Raw genomic sequence first — 22,168 nt, forward strand, 5'->3', positions numbered from 1 at the left:
TTGTCCTGTTTTTATGTATTACTTGAAAATGTGGTAAATGGTTTTGAATTAATCTACTTTGTGCAAATAAGGTTTCTATCTGTTTTTATTATTCTGTGGTATTTTGGGAAACAGTTGGCAATCCAAGTTGGATTTTTTGAGTCTTCTGTTGGCCATGACTTGAAAACTCTTTAGAATTGATATTTTTTGAAGTTTAAATTATTTCTTCACAAGAATGTTATATTTTTTGTGGTCAAATTTTTGTTAATAAAATGGAAAAAGAATACAGTAAAAGGAAACCAACAATAACTGATTCGTGGGCTATGAAACACAGAAGCAAAACACCACCCTGCCCCACCTGAGACGGCTAATTAAACAGAAACACAATATGAGAAAGAGGAAAAAAATAAATTGGCCCAAATGGGGCATTTGGGTCAAAAAATGATTAAAGGTTTACATGAGAAACTGCTTCATGGAGCAACCCCAACTAGCTCTTCATTAACTAAACAGCATGAAGCAAGTTTGGGGATAGTAGAGCCAGAAGAGTTGTTGATCCAGAATGCAGAAAGTTCAAGAAGGGGTAAGATTGTAAAGTGAAGTGGATGGGAAATGGTCCGTTAGCCAATTAGACATGATTGGTAATGTTTTGAATAAAGTTTTGCGAAGGAGATACTGGTTTGGACTTATTAGAAAGGAAACAAGAATGTTGTATATTAATTTTTCGCATGCAGTTGTGTTTTTAAGTGAAACATTATTATTTTTAAATACCTTTTTGCATTTTTTTTTATGTTAAAATAATTATAACATGCAATGAAAATGTGCATTCTTCATTTCTGAAATGTGCTTGTAAAAACGAAGGTAAATTTTCAGTATCATTTTTAACTAGAGATTCTTGGTACTATTTTACATTTGCTCTTTGCTTTTATGCTTGCATTGTTTGCAAAAGTTCTGACTTTTTCCACAGGTGCACACCCAATTCACCAAATTTCCATAGTTTCAGGCTGTATATTATCCTACTTATAGTTCTTTTACTTCTACAGTTCTATTGGTTATATTGTACCATTTCTTGCATCGATGCTGTTCACAAAACTATGTTGAGTGTCAGATACAGCAGCAGAGTTGTCAGCATGCTATAAAATAATGTGATTTGACTACACATCTGCTGTGACTCAAAATGTGCCGGAGCTGATGGCACATGTATACTCATCATATTATTTTCTTATGCCATGTGAGTGTATTTAATTTTTTTTTTTTTTTTTTAAATAGGCAATTCTGGCACACAATGTGAATCGTATATACAGTAGACTAGGGTTGCATGGTATGCCAGTACAGAAAAGCCCAATTTTTAAAATGGTATGGTACCTGCATTTCTTTCATTTTGGTACTGGAACTAAATAGTAGTTTTCAAACAACTCCTGCCCAGTCAGTTATTAGCACTCCAAGGAGGATCCCACTTGAAGGGTTGAGGATTAACCCTCACCCATCTTAAATAAACCTCGGGTCTTTGAATATAAATATGCTACAGACTAAATGGAGTGACAAAAGCCTCTCCTGTTCATTTGCAGAGTGTAGTGCAGCAGGGAGCCATACATTTTTGAAGCCAAAATTTTTCTACTAATTCAGACACCATGGTTTCACAACAGATGGTGACTCAAATCATATTTTTTTTTTTCTTCTAAATGGAGCCCATTCTTCACCTATTACATTCTGTGTTCTTATTTAGCATAGCCTACAGAGTGAGGTTCATGCCACTTGGCAATATAGTGAGTTTTGGTGAAGGATGCACATAAGAGTTACTGTGTAAATATCGCAGTTAATCTGAACTGAACTGTTTACACTGCAGTGCATTTTTTTTTTTTTTTTAACTGAATCCTTAGATTTTTTTTAAAGAGCCACAGCCATTTGCAGGTCAATTCTTGACTTACTGTTCAACATTATGCCCTTTTTGTAGTGTGCAATGTGCATATACAATAAATAAAGTCCTGGGAAAGTAAAAAAGGCACATTATTGATAGATCCAAAACATGATGAAACTGACTGAACTGCCACAAACCAAATAACTGAATATTCTAGCGCATGCCGAGAGTTGTTCTTGCTGAGAATATGGTAATAGAATAGAGGAGAACATTTTTGAGTAAGTAAAATTAGTCAGTTTTGCTTTTTCCTGCTGGTAAACGTTTACGCATGCCCATAATATGATACGGTAATTCAGAGTTGTGATTTGTTGCAAATTTAAATCAACTTTTAATTATCACATATAGTGAGAACACTAAGTTATCTTAAGTGTGGCATTTTTTTCAATGATTATTGTCTAGTTGTCTGCAGAACTGAGACAGCAATTCACATCTGAGCATCATCATTCAGTAACAGCAAGTGGTGGCTCTGAGGCTAGGGATCTGCACTGGCAATCGGAAGGTTGCCGGTTCGAATCCCATAAATGCCAATAGGGACTGTGCTCTGCTGGGCCCTTGAGCAAGGCCCTTAACCTGCAATTGCTGAGTGCTTTGAGTAGTGAGAAAAGCGCTATATAAATGCAAAGAATTATTATTATTATTATAACAAAAACACTGCTTTGATAGAACTTTTCAAGGTGAAATCACACCACCGGAGCTGAAAGGTTACTGTGAAGGTAGGCAGTCAGCGAAGTGAATCACACTACTTTCTAACATGACATGGATATGCTGTTTTGCAATTTATATGCAATGTCAAAACACTGATCAATACTCAATAATAGTCTTTTCATGAAAAGTGGATTTATTAAGTTTTAGCACTTTTGTTTTCAAGTTTATACAAAGGTCTCTTCACCTCCATTTTCAAAATCCACTAATAAGCTGGGTATTTCTTACCTCCCAATAGTTCAATTAAGTTTAGTTAAATGTAAAATTAACAAAAGTTTCACTTTAGAACACAATTTCATGGCCAAATTAATATATACCATTGACATGAAAAACCTCAAACTTATCCTTTAATGCCAACCAGGTATTTACCCAAGTATTAACTATGTTCAAGTACAATAAAAAGTACCAGTGTCTCATTGGCCTCTCCTCAAGATTAAGTTGGATTAAGATTGCTACAGAATGGTAGTTTCACAGTGGCTTACCTTGCTGCTTTTAAATAAATCTCCTTTCATCACGCCACTTGCTGTACCCCACTTCATGCAGTTTTCAGCGTCATGGGAGACAGAGACACAAACTTCTCCTCACAGTGCTGGACAAGATCTAGGCTTTTAAATGAGGCAAGAATCCATTTTAAGATGCACACGCCCCCATATGCTCCGGCAACATCCCTGGCATTAGTTACCATTCAAAGGTTTTAGAACACCTCTTAGTGTGTGTTTGTGTGTGTGTGTGTGTTTTAAATGTTTAAGCAGTTAAAGACCAGTGAATAGCCTGAAATGTTTCAAAGGTAGGCAGTAAAAACAAAAAAATCCCAAAAACTGAGAAGTGATGTAATTTTTAGAATAATACAAACATGTCCTTTTCAGGAATCAGACAAGGGTTAACATCTTACACCTTTTTTGCTGTAATGGAAATTAATTAAGCCTTGAAAGTTGATTCTAACAGTTCCAAAAGGTGTCCAAACTTTTGTCAATTACTTACAAACTTTTTTTTTTTTAACTTCTGACAGTCCAGTGCTTACCTTTGTAGCATTTGAGGTTATTCACTCAACTTGAATTGCTTGAATTTCAAAAATACTGGAAAACTGGGAGGGTGTTCTAAAACAGTTCACTAGTTTTGTGTGTATGTGTATATTGCGACTGGTGTCACCACAGTTTATAGCATAAGAGCATGCAGCTGTTGATACTATGCAGAAGTAAAAACAGAGCAGGGGATCTGCTGACCTACAGCTACAGTTGCCACCATTATGGGCTGCTAACTGGTGGAGACACTGGTTATATATATATATTTATATATATTTATATATATTTATATATATTTATATATATATATATATATATATATATATATATATATATACTAGCAGACCACGTGCGCTTCGCTGCAGTCGCTGTAGTTGGAATAATTATGTATCTACATGCAATTTATAGAGCTTCTTTATATACAACATTTTTGGTTTGTCCTAAACACTAAGAAACACTAAAGGAAAAAATACTATTCAGTAAGTACTGCGTCTAGTAAACAGTAAATCAGTAAAGGAGAGAGGACTAAACAATAAGGAAAAAGAATGGCAAGACCATGTCAACTCGGAGCGAAATGAAGTGAATGAAATGACGCGAATGGGAGGGGAGATGATCACGTGACTCCCCCACCCGCCTTAACTCTTAATCCTTTCATAAACACACAAACACAGTCTCTTGGATCGCAACTCTCCTTTATATAGATCAGTAAAGGAGAGAGGACTAAACACTAAGGAAAAAGAATGGCAAGACCTCGTCAGCTGCGGAGCGAAATGAAGTGAATGAAATGACGCGAATGGGAGGGGAGATGATCACGTGACCCCCGCCCCCGCCTCAACTCTCCATCCCTCCACAAACACAGTCTCTCGGACCCAAACTCTCCTATATATATATATATATATATATATATATATATATATATATATATATATATATATATATATATATATATATATATATATATATATATATATATATATATATATATATGAGAGAGAGAGCGCACATGTGTGTGTATATGTTTATTTCTTAAATTTTTATGATTATAACTGACAATGAAAGTCCCAAATTCCGTATCTCGGAAAATTAGAATATTGTGAAAAGGTTCAATATTGAAGACACCTGGTGCCACACTCTCATCAGCTAATTAACTCAATACACCAGCAAAAGCCTTTAAATGGTCTCTCAGTCTAGTTCTGTAGGCTACACAATCATGGGGAAGACTGCTGACATGACAGTTGTCCAAAAGACGACCATTGACATCTTGCAAAAGGATGGAAAGACACAAAAGGTCATTGCTAAAGAGGCTGGCTGTTCACAGAGCTCTGTGTCCAAGCACATTAATAGAGAGGCGAAGGGAAAGACAAGATGTGGTAGAAAAAAGTGTACAAGCAATAGGGATAACCGCACCCTGGAGAGGATTGTGAAACAAAACCCATTCAAAACTGTGGGAGAGATTCACAAAGAGTGGAGTGCAGCTGGAGTCAGTGCTTCAAGAACCACCACACACAGACGTATGCAAGACACGGGTTTCAGCTGTCGCATTCCTTGTGTCAAGCCACTGTTGAATAGGAGACAGCGTCAGAAGTGTCTCGACTGGACTGCTGCTGAGTGGTCCAAAGTTAAGCTCTCTGATGAAAGTAGATTTTGCAATTCCTTTGGAAACCAAGGTCCCAGAGTCTGGAGGAAGAGAGGAGAGGCACAGAATTCACGTTGCTTGAGGTCCAGTGTAAAGTTTCCACAGTCAGTGATGGTTTGGGGTGCCATGTCATCTGCTGGTGTTGGTCCATTGTGTTTTCTGAGGTCCAAGGTCAACGTAGCCGTCTACCAGGAAGTTTCAGAGCACTTCATGCTTCCTGCTGCTGACGAACTTTATGGAGATGCAGATTTCATTTTCCAACAGGACCTGGGACCTGCACAAAGTGCCAAAACTACCAGTACCTGGTTTAAGGACCATGGTATCCCTGTTCTTGATTGGCCAGCAAACTCGCCTGACCTTAACCCAATAGAAAATCTATGGGGTATTGTGAAGAGGAAGATGCATTTGGGACTTTCATTAGTTGTCAGTTATAATCATCAAAATTAAAAGAAATAAACATATGAAATACATCAGTCTGTGTGTAATGAATGAATCTAATATACAAGTTTCACTTTTTGAATGGAATTACTGAAATAAATCAACTTTGTCATGATATTCTAATTTTATGACCGGCACCTGTGTGTGTGTGTGTGTATATATATATATATATATATATATATACCCACGCTTCACAGCGGAGAAGTAAAAAGAAAAGGAAACATTTTAAAAATAACGTAACATGATTGAAAATGTAATTGTTGCTGTCATATAAACTGCTCAAAAAAATTAAAGGAACACTTTGAAAACACATCAGATCTCAATGGGAAAAAGAAATCCTCCTGGATATCTATACTGATATAGACTGGGTAATGTGTTAGGAACGAAAGGATGCCACATCGCTTGATGGAAATGAAAATGATCAACTTACAGAGCCCTGAATTCAAAGACGCCCAAAAATCAGAGTGAAAAAATTATGTGGCAGGCTAGTCCATTTTGGCAAAATTTAATTGCAGCAACTCAAAATTGTACGCAGCACTTTGTATGGCCCCTGTGTTCTTCTATACATGCCTGACAACATCGGTGCATGCTTCTAATGAGATGACAGATGGTGTTGTGGGGGATCTCCTCCCAGATCTGGACCAGGGCATCACTGAGCTCCTAGACAGTCTGAGGTGCAACCTGGTGGCATTGGATGGACCAAAACATAATGTCCCAGAGGTGTTCTATTGGATTTAGGTCAGGAAAGTGTGGTGGCCAGTCAATGGTATCAATTCCTTCATCCTCCAGGAACTGCCTGCATACTCTCACCACATGAGGCCAGGAATTGTCGTGCACCAGGAGCCACTGTACCAGCATAGGGTCTGACAATGGGTCCAAGGATTTCATCCTGATACCTAATGGCAGCCAAGGTGCCTTTGTCAAGCCTGTAGCGGTCTGTGTGACCCTCCATGGATATGCCTCCCCAGACAATCATTAACCCACCACCAAACTGCTCATGCTGAATGATGTTACAGGCAGCATAATGTTCTCCATGGCTTCTCCAGACCCTTTCACTTCTGTCACGTGCTCAGGGTGAACCTGCTCTCATCTGTAAAGCACAGGGCACCAGTGGTGCATCTGCCAATTCTGGTATTCTATGGCGAATGCCAATCGAGCTGCATGCTGCTGGGCAGTGAGCTCAGGGCCCATTAGAGGACATGGGGCCCTTGGTTCACCCTCATGAAGTCTTTCTGGTTGTTTGGTCAGAGACATTCACGCCAGTGGCCTGCTGGAGGTCATTTTGTAGGGCTCTGGCAGTGCTCATCCTGTTCCTCCTTGCCCAAAGGAGCAGATACTGGTCCTGCTGATGGGTTATGGACCTTCTATGGCCCTCTCCAGCTCTCCTAGAGTAACTGCTTGTCTCCTAGAATCTCCTCCATGCCCTTGAGACTGTGCAGGGAGACACAGCAAACCTTCTGGCAATGACACGTATTGATGTGCCATCCTGGAGAAGTTGGACTACCTGTGCAACCTCTGTAGGGTCCAGGTATCGCCTCATGCTACCAGTAGTGACACTGACTGTGGCCAAATGCAAAACTAGTGAAGAAACAGTCAGAAAAGATGAGGAGGGAAAAATGTCAGTGGCCTCCACCTGTTAAACCATTCCTGTTTTGGGGGTCATCTCATTGTTTCCCCTCTAATGCATCTGTTGTAACACCACAGCAGCTGAAACTGATTAACAACCCCCTCTGTTACTTAACTGACCAGATTAATATCCCATAAGTTTCATTGACTTTATGCTATACTCTGATTAAAAAGTGTTCCTTTAATTCTTTTGAGCAGTATATATATATATATATATATATATATATATATATATATATATATATATATATATATATATATATATATATATATATATATAGTAAAATACCCGCTTCGCAGCGGAGATGTAGTGTGTTAAAGAAAAGGAAACATTTTGAAAATAACGTAACATGATTGTCAATGTAATTGTTTTGTCACTGTTGTGAGTGATGAGTGTTGCTGTCACACATATATATATATATATATATATATATATATATATATATATATATATATATATATATATATATATATATATATATATATATATATATATATATATATATATATATATATATATATACACACACACACATATAAACATTGTGGACTGGGACCCGGACACAGGCAGACGGACAACATAGTTCCACCACACACTGTTTATTTACAAGCAATATGTACAAATTCGTGCTTACACACCCCAGTGCCTCTTGCACTGATTCCCTAAAGTCCAGACCACACTCTGTCACTGTGCTTCTCTCTCGACCGCCTCCCGTCCTCTCTCCAGCTCTGTCCTCTTCCACCCGACATCCTCCTCTGACTGGAGGGAGGCGGCCCCTTATATGGGAACCCGGATGGGCTCCAGCTGCTTCCTGGCACTCCCTCTTAGACACACCCCTGTGTGGCGGAAGTGCCGGCTGTGCACCCGGAAGCCGTCCGGGTGTCTCCTGTCTTCTTCTCCCCAGCACTTCCTGATGTGGTGGAAGTGCTGTGCTCCAGGGTTCCTCAGGCCCCAGGGTGCCGCCTGGTGGTGGCCACGGGTCCCTACAGGGCTGGGCTTCCAAGCCCTGTACCCGAGGCCCCCAACATAACCAGGATGGACGCCCCCTCGCGGTCTGGAGGAGGCACAAGCCCGGCCGGGGACCACAACATATACACATATATATATATACACACACACATATATACATGCATATATACACATACATCAACATATATATATATCTACATATACACACATACATATACATATATATATATATATATAAACATATATGCAAGCAGAATACCTGCAGCTTCGCAGCAGGAGAAGTAGTGTGTTTAAAGTAGGTACGAAAAAGAAAAGGAAAAATTTTAAAAATAACGTAACATGATTGTCAAAGTAATTGTTTTGTGTATTTGGCGGCAGCGTCACAAAGTTTTTTTCGTCTAGCTGCATCAGAAAATGTACCACGACGTCTGACACGCCTCCTTTTTACTGTTTTCTCACAGCTTGGATTGCTGCTGTGATAATAGGTTTGAGTCTATATATATATATGTATGTATATATATATATATATATGTGTATATATATATGTGTATATAGAAATGTATATCATATATATACACACACACACTTGTGTGTGTATAGCTTTGGTCTATGAGTGCAAGGGAAAAATAATAAAATATAGTCTAAGTTATTAAACAGTAAAACATTAACGTTTTAAGAAGTACAGCTACATTGAGCACTACTGGAGTGGTTTGGTAAACTACATTTTAAAGACTGTGTAACACAACAGGTAAGTAGAACTAACAGCAGCTAAAATGTATATGGATCATCTCTCGGTAGTAGATCCCTTTTGAAAGGCGCTACACGACGGCTGTGGTATAGAAATTACATTTTCTATGTGAACGCTCAAATTTGTGCCTCTGGTAATGTGCCTTACCGGCATTTTAAAGAAAATTAGTTTTGTGTCCTCTGCAGTGTTAAGAGAGAAAGGCTTTGGTTTGGGATAAAAGGAAAAAAGGTGTAAAGAAAGGAAAGTTGCCTTTTTCTTTTATATAGTATAGAGAGATGTTTTCGCTGACGTTATGATCGCTTTTGGGGACAGTCGCGTGGGTCTTGTGTAGACTGGTGAGACGCCCCTGCCATTAATCGGCTGTGATGGCACTGTCAGTCCTCCACTCGTGCGTGTCTTCATAATCCGAGCTGACGACCTCATAATCGATACGTGCAAAAGAAAGTGAATCGCCTTAATATTAGTTTGCCACGGTGTAGAAAAGGGATCCCGTGTTTGCACTTGTCTGGGCTATAGCTCAGGTGGCGGAGGAAAAAAATTAAAAGTGCTCACTTTGAATTAAGGCAGAAGCGCAGTCAGCGTCTCAAAGGCCGGCACATCTATGCACACGCGCTGGCTGCTCAACTTTTGCTGGGCAGGAGACCCCAGTTTTGCAGACACGCTCATGATATCAAAAGTCTCAGCGCTCTTTGGAGGTCATTCATATATATATATATATATATATATATATATATATATATATATATATATATATATATATAAAATACCCCTACGCAGCGGAGAAATAGTGTGTTAAAGAAGTAATGAAAAGAAAAGGAAACATTTTAATAATAACGTAACATGATTGACATTGTCATGAGTGTTGCTGTCATATATATGCCTGCCTAAATAAGTCCCTCGCTTTGCTCTTACTTTTTACCGCTCATTTAATCATGGCTAGTGGCGGAAAAATTATAAAATGGAAGAAGGATGGCTTTACCAAAACAATTATTGATGGCGAATCGATTATTCATAAAGCTTGAATTGGTGATCTGTTTTTCTGTGTTAACCTCATATTTTTTCATACTACTTCTCAAACTAAGGTGGTGCGAGGGTAAAATGAATCGGGATGCGCTGATCAATGTAATCGGTGTACCAGGAAATCATGCATTGATAAAAGCTCCCCTTTGCTTGTAATGCTAAGTGTGATTAAATGCATTATTTTTAACGCGTTATGGAGCACATGCATCGAAGCTTCTCAGCTGTGCTTGTGCTAAGAAAAGGAAAGATTTAAAAAATAACGTAACACGATTGTCAATGTAACCTTTTGTAAGTAGTGCCTGGAGGATTCATTGTGCAGAAACTCTAGAGACAGCGTGTGTATTAACTTGTGGATTTTTCTGTGAGTATTTGGTGGCAGTCTGACGGTTGCTTCGAAGACGGCGTTAGCATGAGCTCAGCTCAGAGCGAAATGAGGTGAATGGGAGGGAGATGATGACGTGACTCCCCACCTGCCTTAACTGTCAATCCCCACAAACACAGTCTCGGAATTTGCATAAGCACACCCCTTCACCTACAATTTTAACTTAGTTACAAAGTGATCAAAACTCTCGCTTATATCCCTGCGCCCTCTCATTAAACTTGTATCCCGCATTACCCGTAGGCATGTGAAACGCCAGCGGCAGCCTGTCTATGAACTTAATTTAAAGTTTAGGTTTACACCTTGCTTTCTTTCCGAGGTAGCAGCGCTCATGAATACGGTAGTATATGTCACTCGCTCGCTTCTTATTGTTTCGCTGCCTTCTCAATTATATAATGCATGTTTTCTTCCGCGCTTTTTGGAGGTCTTCCTGGTTTTCTACGCACTTTGTCGACAGTCAGTTCACGTGATTACGTGGGAGGCGTGATGATGTCACACGAAACTCCCCCACGTCTTTCCAGCTCAACTCCATTACAGTTAATGGAGAAAAATACCTTCCAGTTATGACCATTAGGCGTAGAATTTCGAAATGAAACCTGCCCAACTTTTGTAAGTAAGCTGTAAGGAATGAGCCTGCCAAATTTTAGCCTTCTACCCACATGGGAACTTGGGAGAATTAGTGATGAGTCAGTGAGTGAGTGAGGACTTTGCCTTTTATTAGTGTGTGTGTGTATATGTATGTGTGTATATATATACATATATATATATATATATATATATATATATATATATATATATATATATATATATATATATATATATATATATATATATATATATATATATATATATATATATATATATATATATATATATATATATAAATAATAGAGAGAGAGAGATACAGCTGGAATCCCATTGTAACGAAATTTATGGGACAATAAAAATATTTCTTTATAACGGAACTTTCTTTACAGTGAATATGGGGAAAATATGTATACGTATGTACTGAGACTGTACGTGTGTTCTCTATAAAAAGTAGCTATATTTTCCTTGGAAACCTGAATTTCTGGTCTATCATGCAACTCAGTGATCCTAAGCTTGACAATACCTGTATGTGTGATTAAGATAGATATCGAATACATACATGGCCGAAGTTTTCTCAGAAAATGCACCATTTCTACCAGTAAATTGTTGCAATTACAAATGTTTTGGTATACACGTTCATTTATTTTATGTGCATTGGAACAGCACAAAAAAAACACAGAAAAAAAAGCCAAATCTGACATTTTACACAAAACTCAAGAACCGGGCTGGAGAAAATTATTGGCACCCTCAACTTAATATTTGGTTGTGCACACCCTTTGGAAAAAATAACTGAAATCAAGCGCATCCTATAACCAGCAACAAGCTTGTTACACCTCTCAACTGGAGTTTCAGACCACTCTTCTTTTGCAAACTGCTCAAGTTCTGTTAGATTTGAAAGGCACCTTCTTCCAACAGTAATTTTGAGATTTCTCCATAAGTGTTCAATCGGATTTAGATCCTAGACTCATTGCTGGCCACTTCAGAACTCTCCAGCGCTTTGTCTTCAACCATTTCTGGGTGATTTTAGAGGTATGTTTGGAGTCATTGTCCTGCTGTAATACCCATGACCTCTGACGTAGACCCAGCTTTCTGACACTGGGCCCTACATTGCGCCCCAATATCTTTTGGTAGTCTTTAGATTTCATGATTCCTTGCACACAGTCAAGGCATCCAGTGCCAGAGGCAGCAAAACATCCCAAAAAAAATCTTATGACCTCCACCATGTTTGACTGTAGGTACTGTGTTCTTTTTTTCGTAGGCCTCATTCCGTTTTCTGTACACAGTAGAATGATGAACTTTACCAAAAAGCTCTACCTTGGTCTCATCTGTCCACAAGACGTTCACCCAGAAGGATTTTGGCTTCAAGTACATTTTGGCAAACTCCAGTATGACTTTTTTATGTTCCTGTGTCAGCAGTAGGGTCCTCCTGGCTCTTCTGCCATAGCGTTTCATTTTGTTCAGATGTCGACAGATAGTTCGAGCTGACACTGTTGCACCCTGAGTCTGCAGAACAGCTTGAATATGTTTTGAAGTTGATTGCAGCTGTTTATCCACCATTCGGAGTATCCTTCGTTGCAGTCTTTTATCAATTTTTCTCTTTCGTCCACGTCCAGGGAGATTAGTTACAGTGCCATGTGTTGTGAACTTCTTGATTATGTTGCGCATAGTGGACAAAGGAACATGAAGATCTCTGGAGGTGGACTTGTAGCCTTGAGAGTGATATTTTTTCACAATTTTTGTTGTTAAGTCCTCGGACAATTCTCTGCTCTTCTTTCTGTTCTCCATGCTTAGTGTGGCACACTCAGACACACAACAGAAAGGTTGAGTCAACTTTTCTCCATTTTAACTGGCTTCAGGTGTGATTTCTATATTGCCAGCACCTATTTCTTGCCACAGGTGAGTTCAAACGAGCATCAAATGCTTGAAATAAAACTATTTACCCACAATTTTGTAAAGGTGCCAATAATTTTGTCCAGCCTATTTTTGGAGTTCTGTGTGACGTTAGATTTTGCTTTTTTTTTTTCCTCCCTTTTTTGCGTTATTCCAATTCACATAAAGGAAATAAACATGTGTATACCAAAACATTTGTAATTGCTACAGTTTTCTGGGAGAAGTGGTGCATTTTCTGGGAAAATTCCAGGGGTGCTAATAATTTCGGCCATGACTGTATATAAAAGGCACTGCTTAAACTGCAAAAATATTTTATTTGAAAATGAGTTGTTAGATGTTATTTTTTTTTCCCCAGTGTAAACTGATGCTGTTTCTTATATTTTTTGTTCATTGCAAAGAAAACTTTGAGAAACGCTATGAAACTCGGAACAGTACAGTATACGCCCGTGACGCAACAGCACATACGGACGCTCAGTGGAGCACTGAATTCTACTGTGTATGATGATCTGCCTACTCTCTTGTCAAGACTGGAAATTTTGAAATGGGCTATCATTTTATCTTGGTCTAACGAGAGAGAGAGAGAGAGAGAGAGTCTGTTCCAGTGTTTCCTAGGCTTGACGAAATTATAGGCGTGGCATTATTTTTTGCATTGCATTATTTTTGGTGGCCAGTTTTTGTCAAAAAAATGTTTGTTATACTGGAATTTACATTTCTTTAAAACAAATTCTGTTAAATATGATGATGATGATATATGAATGTTTGTTTGGTCCAACAAAAAGTATTTATTATTCTGAAAATTTTGAAAATAGGATTTGACCTGTATGCACAGTAGATAGATAAACTGTATGTAAAAAATGTATGGTTTATTTTATGACTAGAGGAGTGAACGGGCAGTGTCTCCTAAAAAGATCATTTTCAAAACCACTCAAGGTTACAGGAGCCCATGGCTTATTCAGGCAGCAGTGTTTTAGTTAAGAATCACTTCTGGATGGGGTACCAGTTCGTCACAAGGTGCACTCATCACACACTTAAAAAAGGCCTATTTAGAGCTGGCAGTCCTCCCAACATGCACATATTTTGGATGTGCTAGTAAAATCTGAACAGACAGTCACCAAGCATAGGTTTTGAGCCGACTGGGTTTGTGTAGCAGCAGTAGCACACATCTCATTGTGCCATGATTGGTAATAGTCAGCCAGATCAAAATTTCTAAATATTAGTGGAACATTGTCAAATAACCAAGTTGTGCTTTACCTTCATTGCCATATTTTTAATTTTTTGGTTACAGGAACTGGTAAAGGCCAGAAATGTTGACACCTCCAGTATTCAAGCAATTAATGCAATGCAAGGCCACAAGGAGCCAGCATATCAAATTTCATAGGCCTTGGTTAGAAAATTCCAGGATGTCATATTCAGCAAAAGGAATGCAGTGACATTTCCATCATGAGAGGCTTTATCTTGTGCTTGTTTGCTAACTTTCACGCAAGCAATCTAATCCATCTTTTTCCAGAGCCACAATCCACCCTAGTTTGTGCAGTCTGTCTAGTTTGAAGAACCCACTTTTCTATGTGTGCTGAACTGGTACTCGGTTTACTTCAAAAGAAAATGACAAATGTAAAGGCAGTGACAAAACGCAACTTCTAAGAGCGGTGGTTTAACATCTCCATGCAGGCCTTTGTCAGTCTGTTTCTCATCTGGTAAATGAAATGCAGTGCCTTGTACAGACCTGAGTAGGCTGTCATCTACTAAATATTGACTTGAATGGGGTGAATACTTAAGACATCAGTTATTTTAAGTTTTGTATTTGTAATTAATTTAGACCACTTTGCCAGAGGTTGGTTTTCACTTTGACATAAATGAACCTTTTTTTCTGTTGATCTGTGTCAAAAAGAAGCCAAATGTAATCCACTGTGATTTCATGTTCAAGAGGGTGAATGTTTTTTTATTGGTGCTGTTACTCCCTTAAAGACCTATTTAAAATGCATTGCAATGATTGGTGACAGTCCTTTTTTGAAGATTTAATTAGATTGGATAGGAAAGTTGTTTTCATTTTTTAAAAATGTATATCTGGGGTTTTTATAATTACATTTCTCAGCACTAGATTTTTTTAGAAATGCTGATTTTAATCAGGTTTAACACAGACATGCAAACAAATAGTCACAAGCTCTCTGTCAGAATAAGTCTCCATACACAACACCTTACCTTGAAAACTGATTTTTTCTTTTTTCTTGTTTTTATCATGCAGTCTTCAGCAGCCTGCTTCAGCACAATACAGCTTAATTCCCAGGAGTAACTTGGAGAAGAATGACAACTTTTCTGCTTGCACACCAACCTAAAAGATGGGTAAAAAAGAAAAACAACTGTGTACATCATCTGGAACAATGTTTCTATTTTTCAGCATTTAAAATTTTATAATTGCCTACATTGTCGGTCTTAGTTGGATGCTCTGACTTAGTATGTTTTTTTTTTTGTAATCATACTGAAATGTCTGTTCTGTACTGATGTTACTGTATGTCCTATGTCTCATGCTAACTGAATGATCACACATGTAACTTGTGCCACTACTATTCCAAACAAAATAATGTTAATGAAAGCTTGTTCTTGATTCACAAATTATTATTTTACCTGCAATGTTTGTGTGTCTTGAAATGTAGTATCTAGGATATGTTATTGCTGTTCCTCTCATTGTCTACATCAGTATTGTTCTGGGTAGGAATATGGAGTTCCGAAGATGGGACTGTGCTCTAAGATACTGAATACAGAGCACATTTTCACATCTTAACTTTTTATTTAATTCATTTTTTCTTTTTTAAATTTGGTCATTGGTTACAATTTATAACCATTACAGTGTTTGCTTGCAGAACAGCCCTTCAGCTGTTTGTGGCATCTTCCTTATTTGCCCCAAGTGTCTAGAGCTGCCTACTTTACACTTCTAAGCCTGCCATCATGTTGTACCCTTCTACTACATTTATCAATCTGTTGAACTCCCTCTAGTCGTCTTCCTTTTGGTCAGCACAAGACATTGTTTCACACTGATTTATACATTTGCACATTTATTAAGAAATTAATCTGTTTACTCCTCACAGAAAAGTGTAGAATAGTATTTAATACTAATGTCCTTTACGCCATCTGATATTGGAACTGCAGGTACAATTCCTGCCAAGGAACCGATAAATTTAAAGCTAACTTCACTCCCAATGCCTCATCCAAGTTTTAGTAAGATTTTCTAAAGACTTTGATTTGGAGTTTTTGCACATATTGAGGGTGGTGTAAATAGATGTCATCTCACTGAGCAGTGACTGTTCAGACTGACACTAACTTATGCTGACATTGCTTCACTTTATGCAATACAATTCAGGAACAGAATACATTTTATTTGTATAGCACCTTTGCCATGCTCAAGGTGCATAGTTTTCTGACATTTTTCAATAAAGTAAAACTCCAAAATAATTACAGTAATGACAGTGTTGGATGTCCTTTGATATTTATAATGTCAACCCAAAACTTAAATCTATTTGGACAGCAGAAGGAAACTTTAGTAGTGTATATCATTTCTCTCTGCTTTACTCTGACTGACCTGCATGACCATAAGAAAGCAACATTTTTTTTTGTTCGTTTGTTTTTTTTTAATAGGAGAGAGGAAAATAATACCAGAGTAAAATTGTGTTTGTGCTGCGATAACGGAAACTTTTTTTTTTTATTTATGTTGACTTTTAAACTTAGCCCTCATACAGAGTATTTAAGAAATATACTAAAATATTGAATGTTCTGTAGTGAGTGTAACTGTTTTCCTTCGTTTTTAAATTGGGCTGAAGTATATAGAATTTGTCTGTATATCTTTAATTGCACACTATAATGCAGTTGGCTGTACCAGTTATGTTGTATTAATTATTCAGAGCATTTTCTTTTCCATTTGTAAAACCCTGAAGTTGTTAGGGAGAATCTTCAGGTCCAGTACTACAAGTTTTTTCTACTTTACCGTCTTCAGGAATTCAGTATATCTTTCAGTTTAAGTTTCTCCTTTAATTTTTTTTTGTTTGCTTTTCTTTATGGGGGAACAGAAACTGAATTTAATTGCATCTCCATTTATTAGTTTTATGTTGTTTTAATAGTTATGAAATAATTTGGATGCAGTGCATTTCTAAGCGTAAATAGTATTATGTAATTGATTATTGTAATACAAAGAAATGTCACTATTTCTAAGTAAAATCAAGGCAGTTTCTATTCAGTAATTTTTATCTGTGTTTTACTACTTTACATCTTTTATATTTTTGCGATGATTAGGTTTATTTGAGGCCATTTCATCAACTGTAAATATTGATGACTTTTGGTTTATCCGCAAGATCTGTTACATTTTTTTTTTTCTTTTCCCTCCTTAAACCCCTTTCTGAACGTGATTTTACTAAGATGTTTTGCACATGAATCCCCTACTTGGAGCTAATCTCTTGTAAATTAAAAAATAAACCAATTTAACTATTTTGATTGCTGTTCCCATTTCATTATAAATAAAGGGTTTGGGTTCAACGTATAGATTAAAATATTGACACGTACTGTCCTAAGCACACAAATACTGTATTTTTCCCACTGAATGTTCCGTGTTTCTCTTTGCACACTCCAGTCTGGCATAATCAAGTTCTGGGTGTACTTTTGTGCTCTTTATGGTCTTTTTTTTTTCTTTTTCGATGGATCCAGCAGTTCATCTTACTACAGCATCTCATGCACTACTTGAAGTTTCTCTAATACAGCTTATTGCATGAAGAACACTTGAAATGTCAACAACATGATGATAACCAGTTCCACCATTTTCAAAAATTATTAAACTTAAAAATACACCTTGGATAAATGAACACATTCAGCCGATGAAGCTCCAAGGCAAGGAAAATTTTTCATTTTTGAAAAAGTTTTTTTTTCTTTTATAAACGGAAAGAAATGCTGGAACCTGTATAAAGCCTATAATGACATGATGCTCTGTGAAACTGCAGGATGGACAACAAAAATCTGTGCATATCAGTTTAGAATTTGTACCCCTCGTCATAAGACATCTCAATAGGTGTCACCTACTGGGATCATATGATGTTTATTTATGAATGGCAAAGAACAAAAGTAGGACCGGACAAACATGAATATGAACTGTCTCTGGGCCACAGGGGCTTAAGTGATGGGGCAGAGATTAGAGTAGTGCAGACCCTTTCACTCTACTTATTAGGCATTCATTGTAGAACCTGCTTAATCCAGTCCAGGGTGATGAGGGCAGCTGGAAACGAGACAGGAACCAACCCTAGATGAGGAGCATCAGTTCATTGCAAAACCTATTTACTCACACAAACAGTACATGGTTGATGCAGATGTTTAAGTTAACCTCACATACACATATTTAGGATGTGGGAATTAAAGTGGAGGACCTGAAGGAAAATCCATACAAAAAGTGGAATAACATAGAAAGTCTATCCAGGTGTGGTTTGGATTGGCATTTGAACCCAGGACTCCGAAACTATGAGGAAGCAGCATTCACTGCTGTGCCCTACAATCTCTATATATAATCTTCATTTGGATCTTGATCTTTGTTTGTCCGCGAATGAATTAGAAGAAGCACTAGATGGCAGTAGAGAGACAGTTAAAACATAGGCATTCCATTAAGAATCTCCTCCAGGCTTATACTACTGAAGACTGTAGTACTCCAGTCACACCTCAAAACACAGACATTCAAACTAAACAAATTGTTGTGCTTTAAATTAACTAAAGAGATCTTCATTTAGATCTTGATCTTTGTCCGCGAATTCCACGCCTGCGTAGACCACCTTCCAGTTTAGTACATTGTTGTTACTTACGGATGTCAACAATGTGCCGGAATAATGAAAGGGGTGGTGGACAGTGTTACGCTGGTAAGCTCCTGAGGCCTGGTTAGAGAATGAGATTGCCGAAGATAAAAGGTATGTGCCTACGTGACATATGAATGAAAGAAAGACCATGGGTAAAATGAATGACAACGTAACAGCACGTTCCGGAAATTATTATTGTTACGTTGTAGCCAGCGAGTGCTGCGCGTCTCACAGTTGTACCGTGGCTTACTCACATGTCAGTGAAGTGATCTCTATTTATGCTTTAAAGAGCCTGGATACCTATGTGTCCCCCTTTAATAACCATTGCTCCGTGTATATCGCCTTACTCTTTGGATTGCTGTTCCTATTGAATCAATGTCCAAAGGTTTTCTTTTGTAATTTTGTTTCCCTTATAAAAAAATCATAATGCTGTGCGACGAAGGGCCCAGTTCACGACTGGCAGCCGCGTTTAAACAGGGAGCCCTTCACAGACAACTTTAACACTCGCAACATAGTTGGGCGCACATGGCTAGTATCTACTATAATAGAAGTTTACAAGAATTAATATTTGTGTTGCATGAGCTGGTTTCATAACTATAATCATGAAATGGACTGAATGGTTATCAAAAAGGGCTGATAGATGGCTGCAGTTCTGAAAGACATTAAAGGTTAACTATTGTTTATTTTTGATATTTACAGTATGAGGTCTCATGTTGATTTACTTTGGAACTGAACCCTTTTTTAATAGCCCACCACCATGACAGTCCAAACACTACACCACATGAGATAAGCCACAATTTCTACTAGGAGTCGTCTTATGCCGGCTGTACTGCTAAATCATAAATTATGCAAACAGTCTTTTCATTACTCAGAAATGCTTTACGCTAAAGACTTGGGGTCCCGGCGGACAGGCAGATGAAAATAGAGGACATGGTATGCAATATGAATCAAAATGATGTAAACATTTCTGGATGAGGGGGAAAAAATGCACAGATATGAAAACATCTCCTTTTGGTACAAGTGAATGTGATAGTAATGTACCTTGAAGACGGAAGTTGTTCATTTTGTGCTTTTTAGGTAAACTGCTGTCCGCAAAAGCCAGCACAGTAACTCGTGTTCTCCTTCGTTTCACTTCACTTTACACCAGGGAGTCCCAAGTCCAGTTTCCGAGGTACAACTGTGGCTGTTACACAAATAAATGGTTCGGAATGCTAAATTATGTAATTCTTTAAATAGTCTTTCTTGGCATTCAGAAATATGTATTAGTATATTTATATGGAAACAAAATTCAGAAATGTGCACTTTTTTTTTTTTTTTTTACACATACTGTATCTTTAAAAGTTAACTCTTCCTGTGGAATTTACTCCTTTATTTGTAGGTAAACGCTGAAAATGACAGATGAGTAGTGCAGACACGGGTGCAAATGACACTGAGTTAAGCCTTTTATTACTAATTAGCACACAAATGAATGTAACATTGAAGAAGAGGTTCTGCTTTAACATTCTGTGACATTATCACCTGTGCCCGTACTGCTCACCACTAATCGTCAGGATTTGGATACAATTAATGGAGTAAACTCTACAAAAGTAAGAATTGAAGTAAAAATGGCAAAAGAAAGTTTTAAGTGTTTAAAACTATGACAAATAAACTTTTCTGAATTTCTTCGAAATGCACATATCATACTAGAGCACTTGTGAATCCTGAATAAGAGGAAAAAATGCCAGCTAAACAGATTGATTAGACATAAGAGTTCACACCAGTAGCTAGCTAGTGGTCATTTTGTAGGGCTCTGGCAGTGCTTCTCCTCTTCCTCCTCCCTCACAACAAAGAAGAAGATACAGCCCTGTGGCTGGGCTGATGACCTTCTCTGGCCCTGTCCAGCTCTCGTCCTGTAATGGCCTGTCTCCTCCATGCTCTTGGGACTGTGCATGGAGATGCAGCAAACCTTCATGTGCCGTCCTGGAGGAGCTGGAGTACCTGCACAACCTGAATCATCTGCAGGTACTGTCTCTTGCTATCAGTAATAACAAGGACACTAGCCAACCACAAAACTGGAGAAGAATCAGTCAGGAGTGATAAGGATAGAGCAATTGTCTGTGGCCTTTTTGGGGGTTGTCTTGCTTTTGCCTCTCGAGTGCCATGTTGTCACTTTCATTTGCACCAAAGCGGGTGAAGTTGATTCACAATTGCTTAAGCTTCTGAACTGGACAGACTGATTTTCTTGAAGCTTCATTGACTTGGTGTTAAGGGAACACTTAATCATCACACTCCAATTTTTGTGAGCAGTATACACTCACCTAAAGGATTATTAGGAACACCATACTAATACGGTGTTTGACCCCTTTCGCCTTCAGAACTGCCTTAATTCTACGTGGCATTGATTCAACAAGGTGCTGAAAGCATTCTTTAGAAATGTTGGCCCATATTGATAGGATAGCATCTTGCAGTTGATGGAGATTTGTGGGATGCACATCCAGGGCACGAAGCTCCCATTCCACCACATCCCAAAGATGCTCTATTGGGTTGAGATCTGGTGACTGTGGGGGCCATTTTAGTACAGTGAACTCATTGTCATATTCAAGAAACCAATTTGAAATGATTCGAGCTTTGTGACATGGTGCATTATCCTGCTGGAAGTAGCCATCAGAGGATGGGTACATGGTGGTCATGAAGGGATGGACATGGTCAGAAACAATGCTCAGGTAGCCTGTGGCATTTAACCGATGCCCAATTGGCACTAAGGGGCCTAAAGTGTGCCAAGAAAACACCCCCAACACCATTACACCACCAGCCTGCACAGTGGTAACAAGGCATGATGGATCCATGTTCTCATTCTGTTTACGCCAAATTCTGACTCTACGATTTGAATGTCTCAACAGAAATCGAGACTCATCAGACCAGGCAACATTTTTGCAGTCTTTAACTGTCCAATTTTGGTGAGCTTGTGCAAATTATAGCCTCTTTTTCCTATTTGTAGTGGAGATGAGTGGTACCTGGTGGGGTCTTCTGCTGTTGTAGCCCATCTGCCTCAAGGTTGTGCGTGTTGTGGCTTCACAAATGCTTTGCTGCATACCTTGGTTGTAACAAGTGGTTATTTCAGTCAAAGTTGCTCTTCTATCAGCTTGAATCAGTCGGCCCATTCTCCTCTGACCTCTAGCATCAACAAGGCATTTTCGTCCACAGGACTGCCGCATACTGGATGTTTTTCCCTTTTCACACCATTCTTTGTAAATCCTAGAAATGGTTGTGCGTGAAAATCCCAGTAACTGAGCAGATTGTGAAATACTCCGACCGGCCCGTCTGGCATCAACAACCATGCCACGCTCAGAATTGCTTAAATCACCTTTCTTTCCCATTCTGACATTCAGTTTGGAGTTCAGGAGATTGTCTTGACCAGGACCACACCCCTAAATGCATTGAAGCAACTGCCATGTGATTG

At 38.3% G+C, this 22,168-nt stretch overlaps 1 protein-coding gene across 2 annotated transcripts in view; it reads left to right on the forward strand.

The window, feature by feature from the left end:
* cd99 (CD99 molecule) overlaps positions 1–17,392 on the forward strand; it is a 101,164-nt gene extending 83,772 nt beyond the window's left edge. For both annotated transcript variants that reach the window (XM_039743561.1, XM_039743560.1), the window contains exon 11: positions 15,156–17,392. In XM_039743561.1, the coding sequence (XP_039599495.1) occupies positions 15,156–15,190 (35 nt within the window). In that variant the 3' untranslated portion in view covers positions 15,191–17,392. The remainder of the gene's footprint in view (positions 1–15,155) is intronic.
* The last annotated feature ends 4,776 nt before the right edge of the window (positions 17,393–22,168 follow it).

Source organism: Polypterus senegalus, chromosome 2 (assembly GCF_016835505.1).
Source record: "Polypterus senegalus isolate Bchr_013 chromosome 2, ASM1683550v1, whole genome shotgun sequence".
NCBI classification, from domain to species: domain Eukaryota; kingdom Metazoa; phylum Chordata; class Cladistia; order Polypteriformes; family Polypteridae; genus Polypterus; species Polypterus senegalus.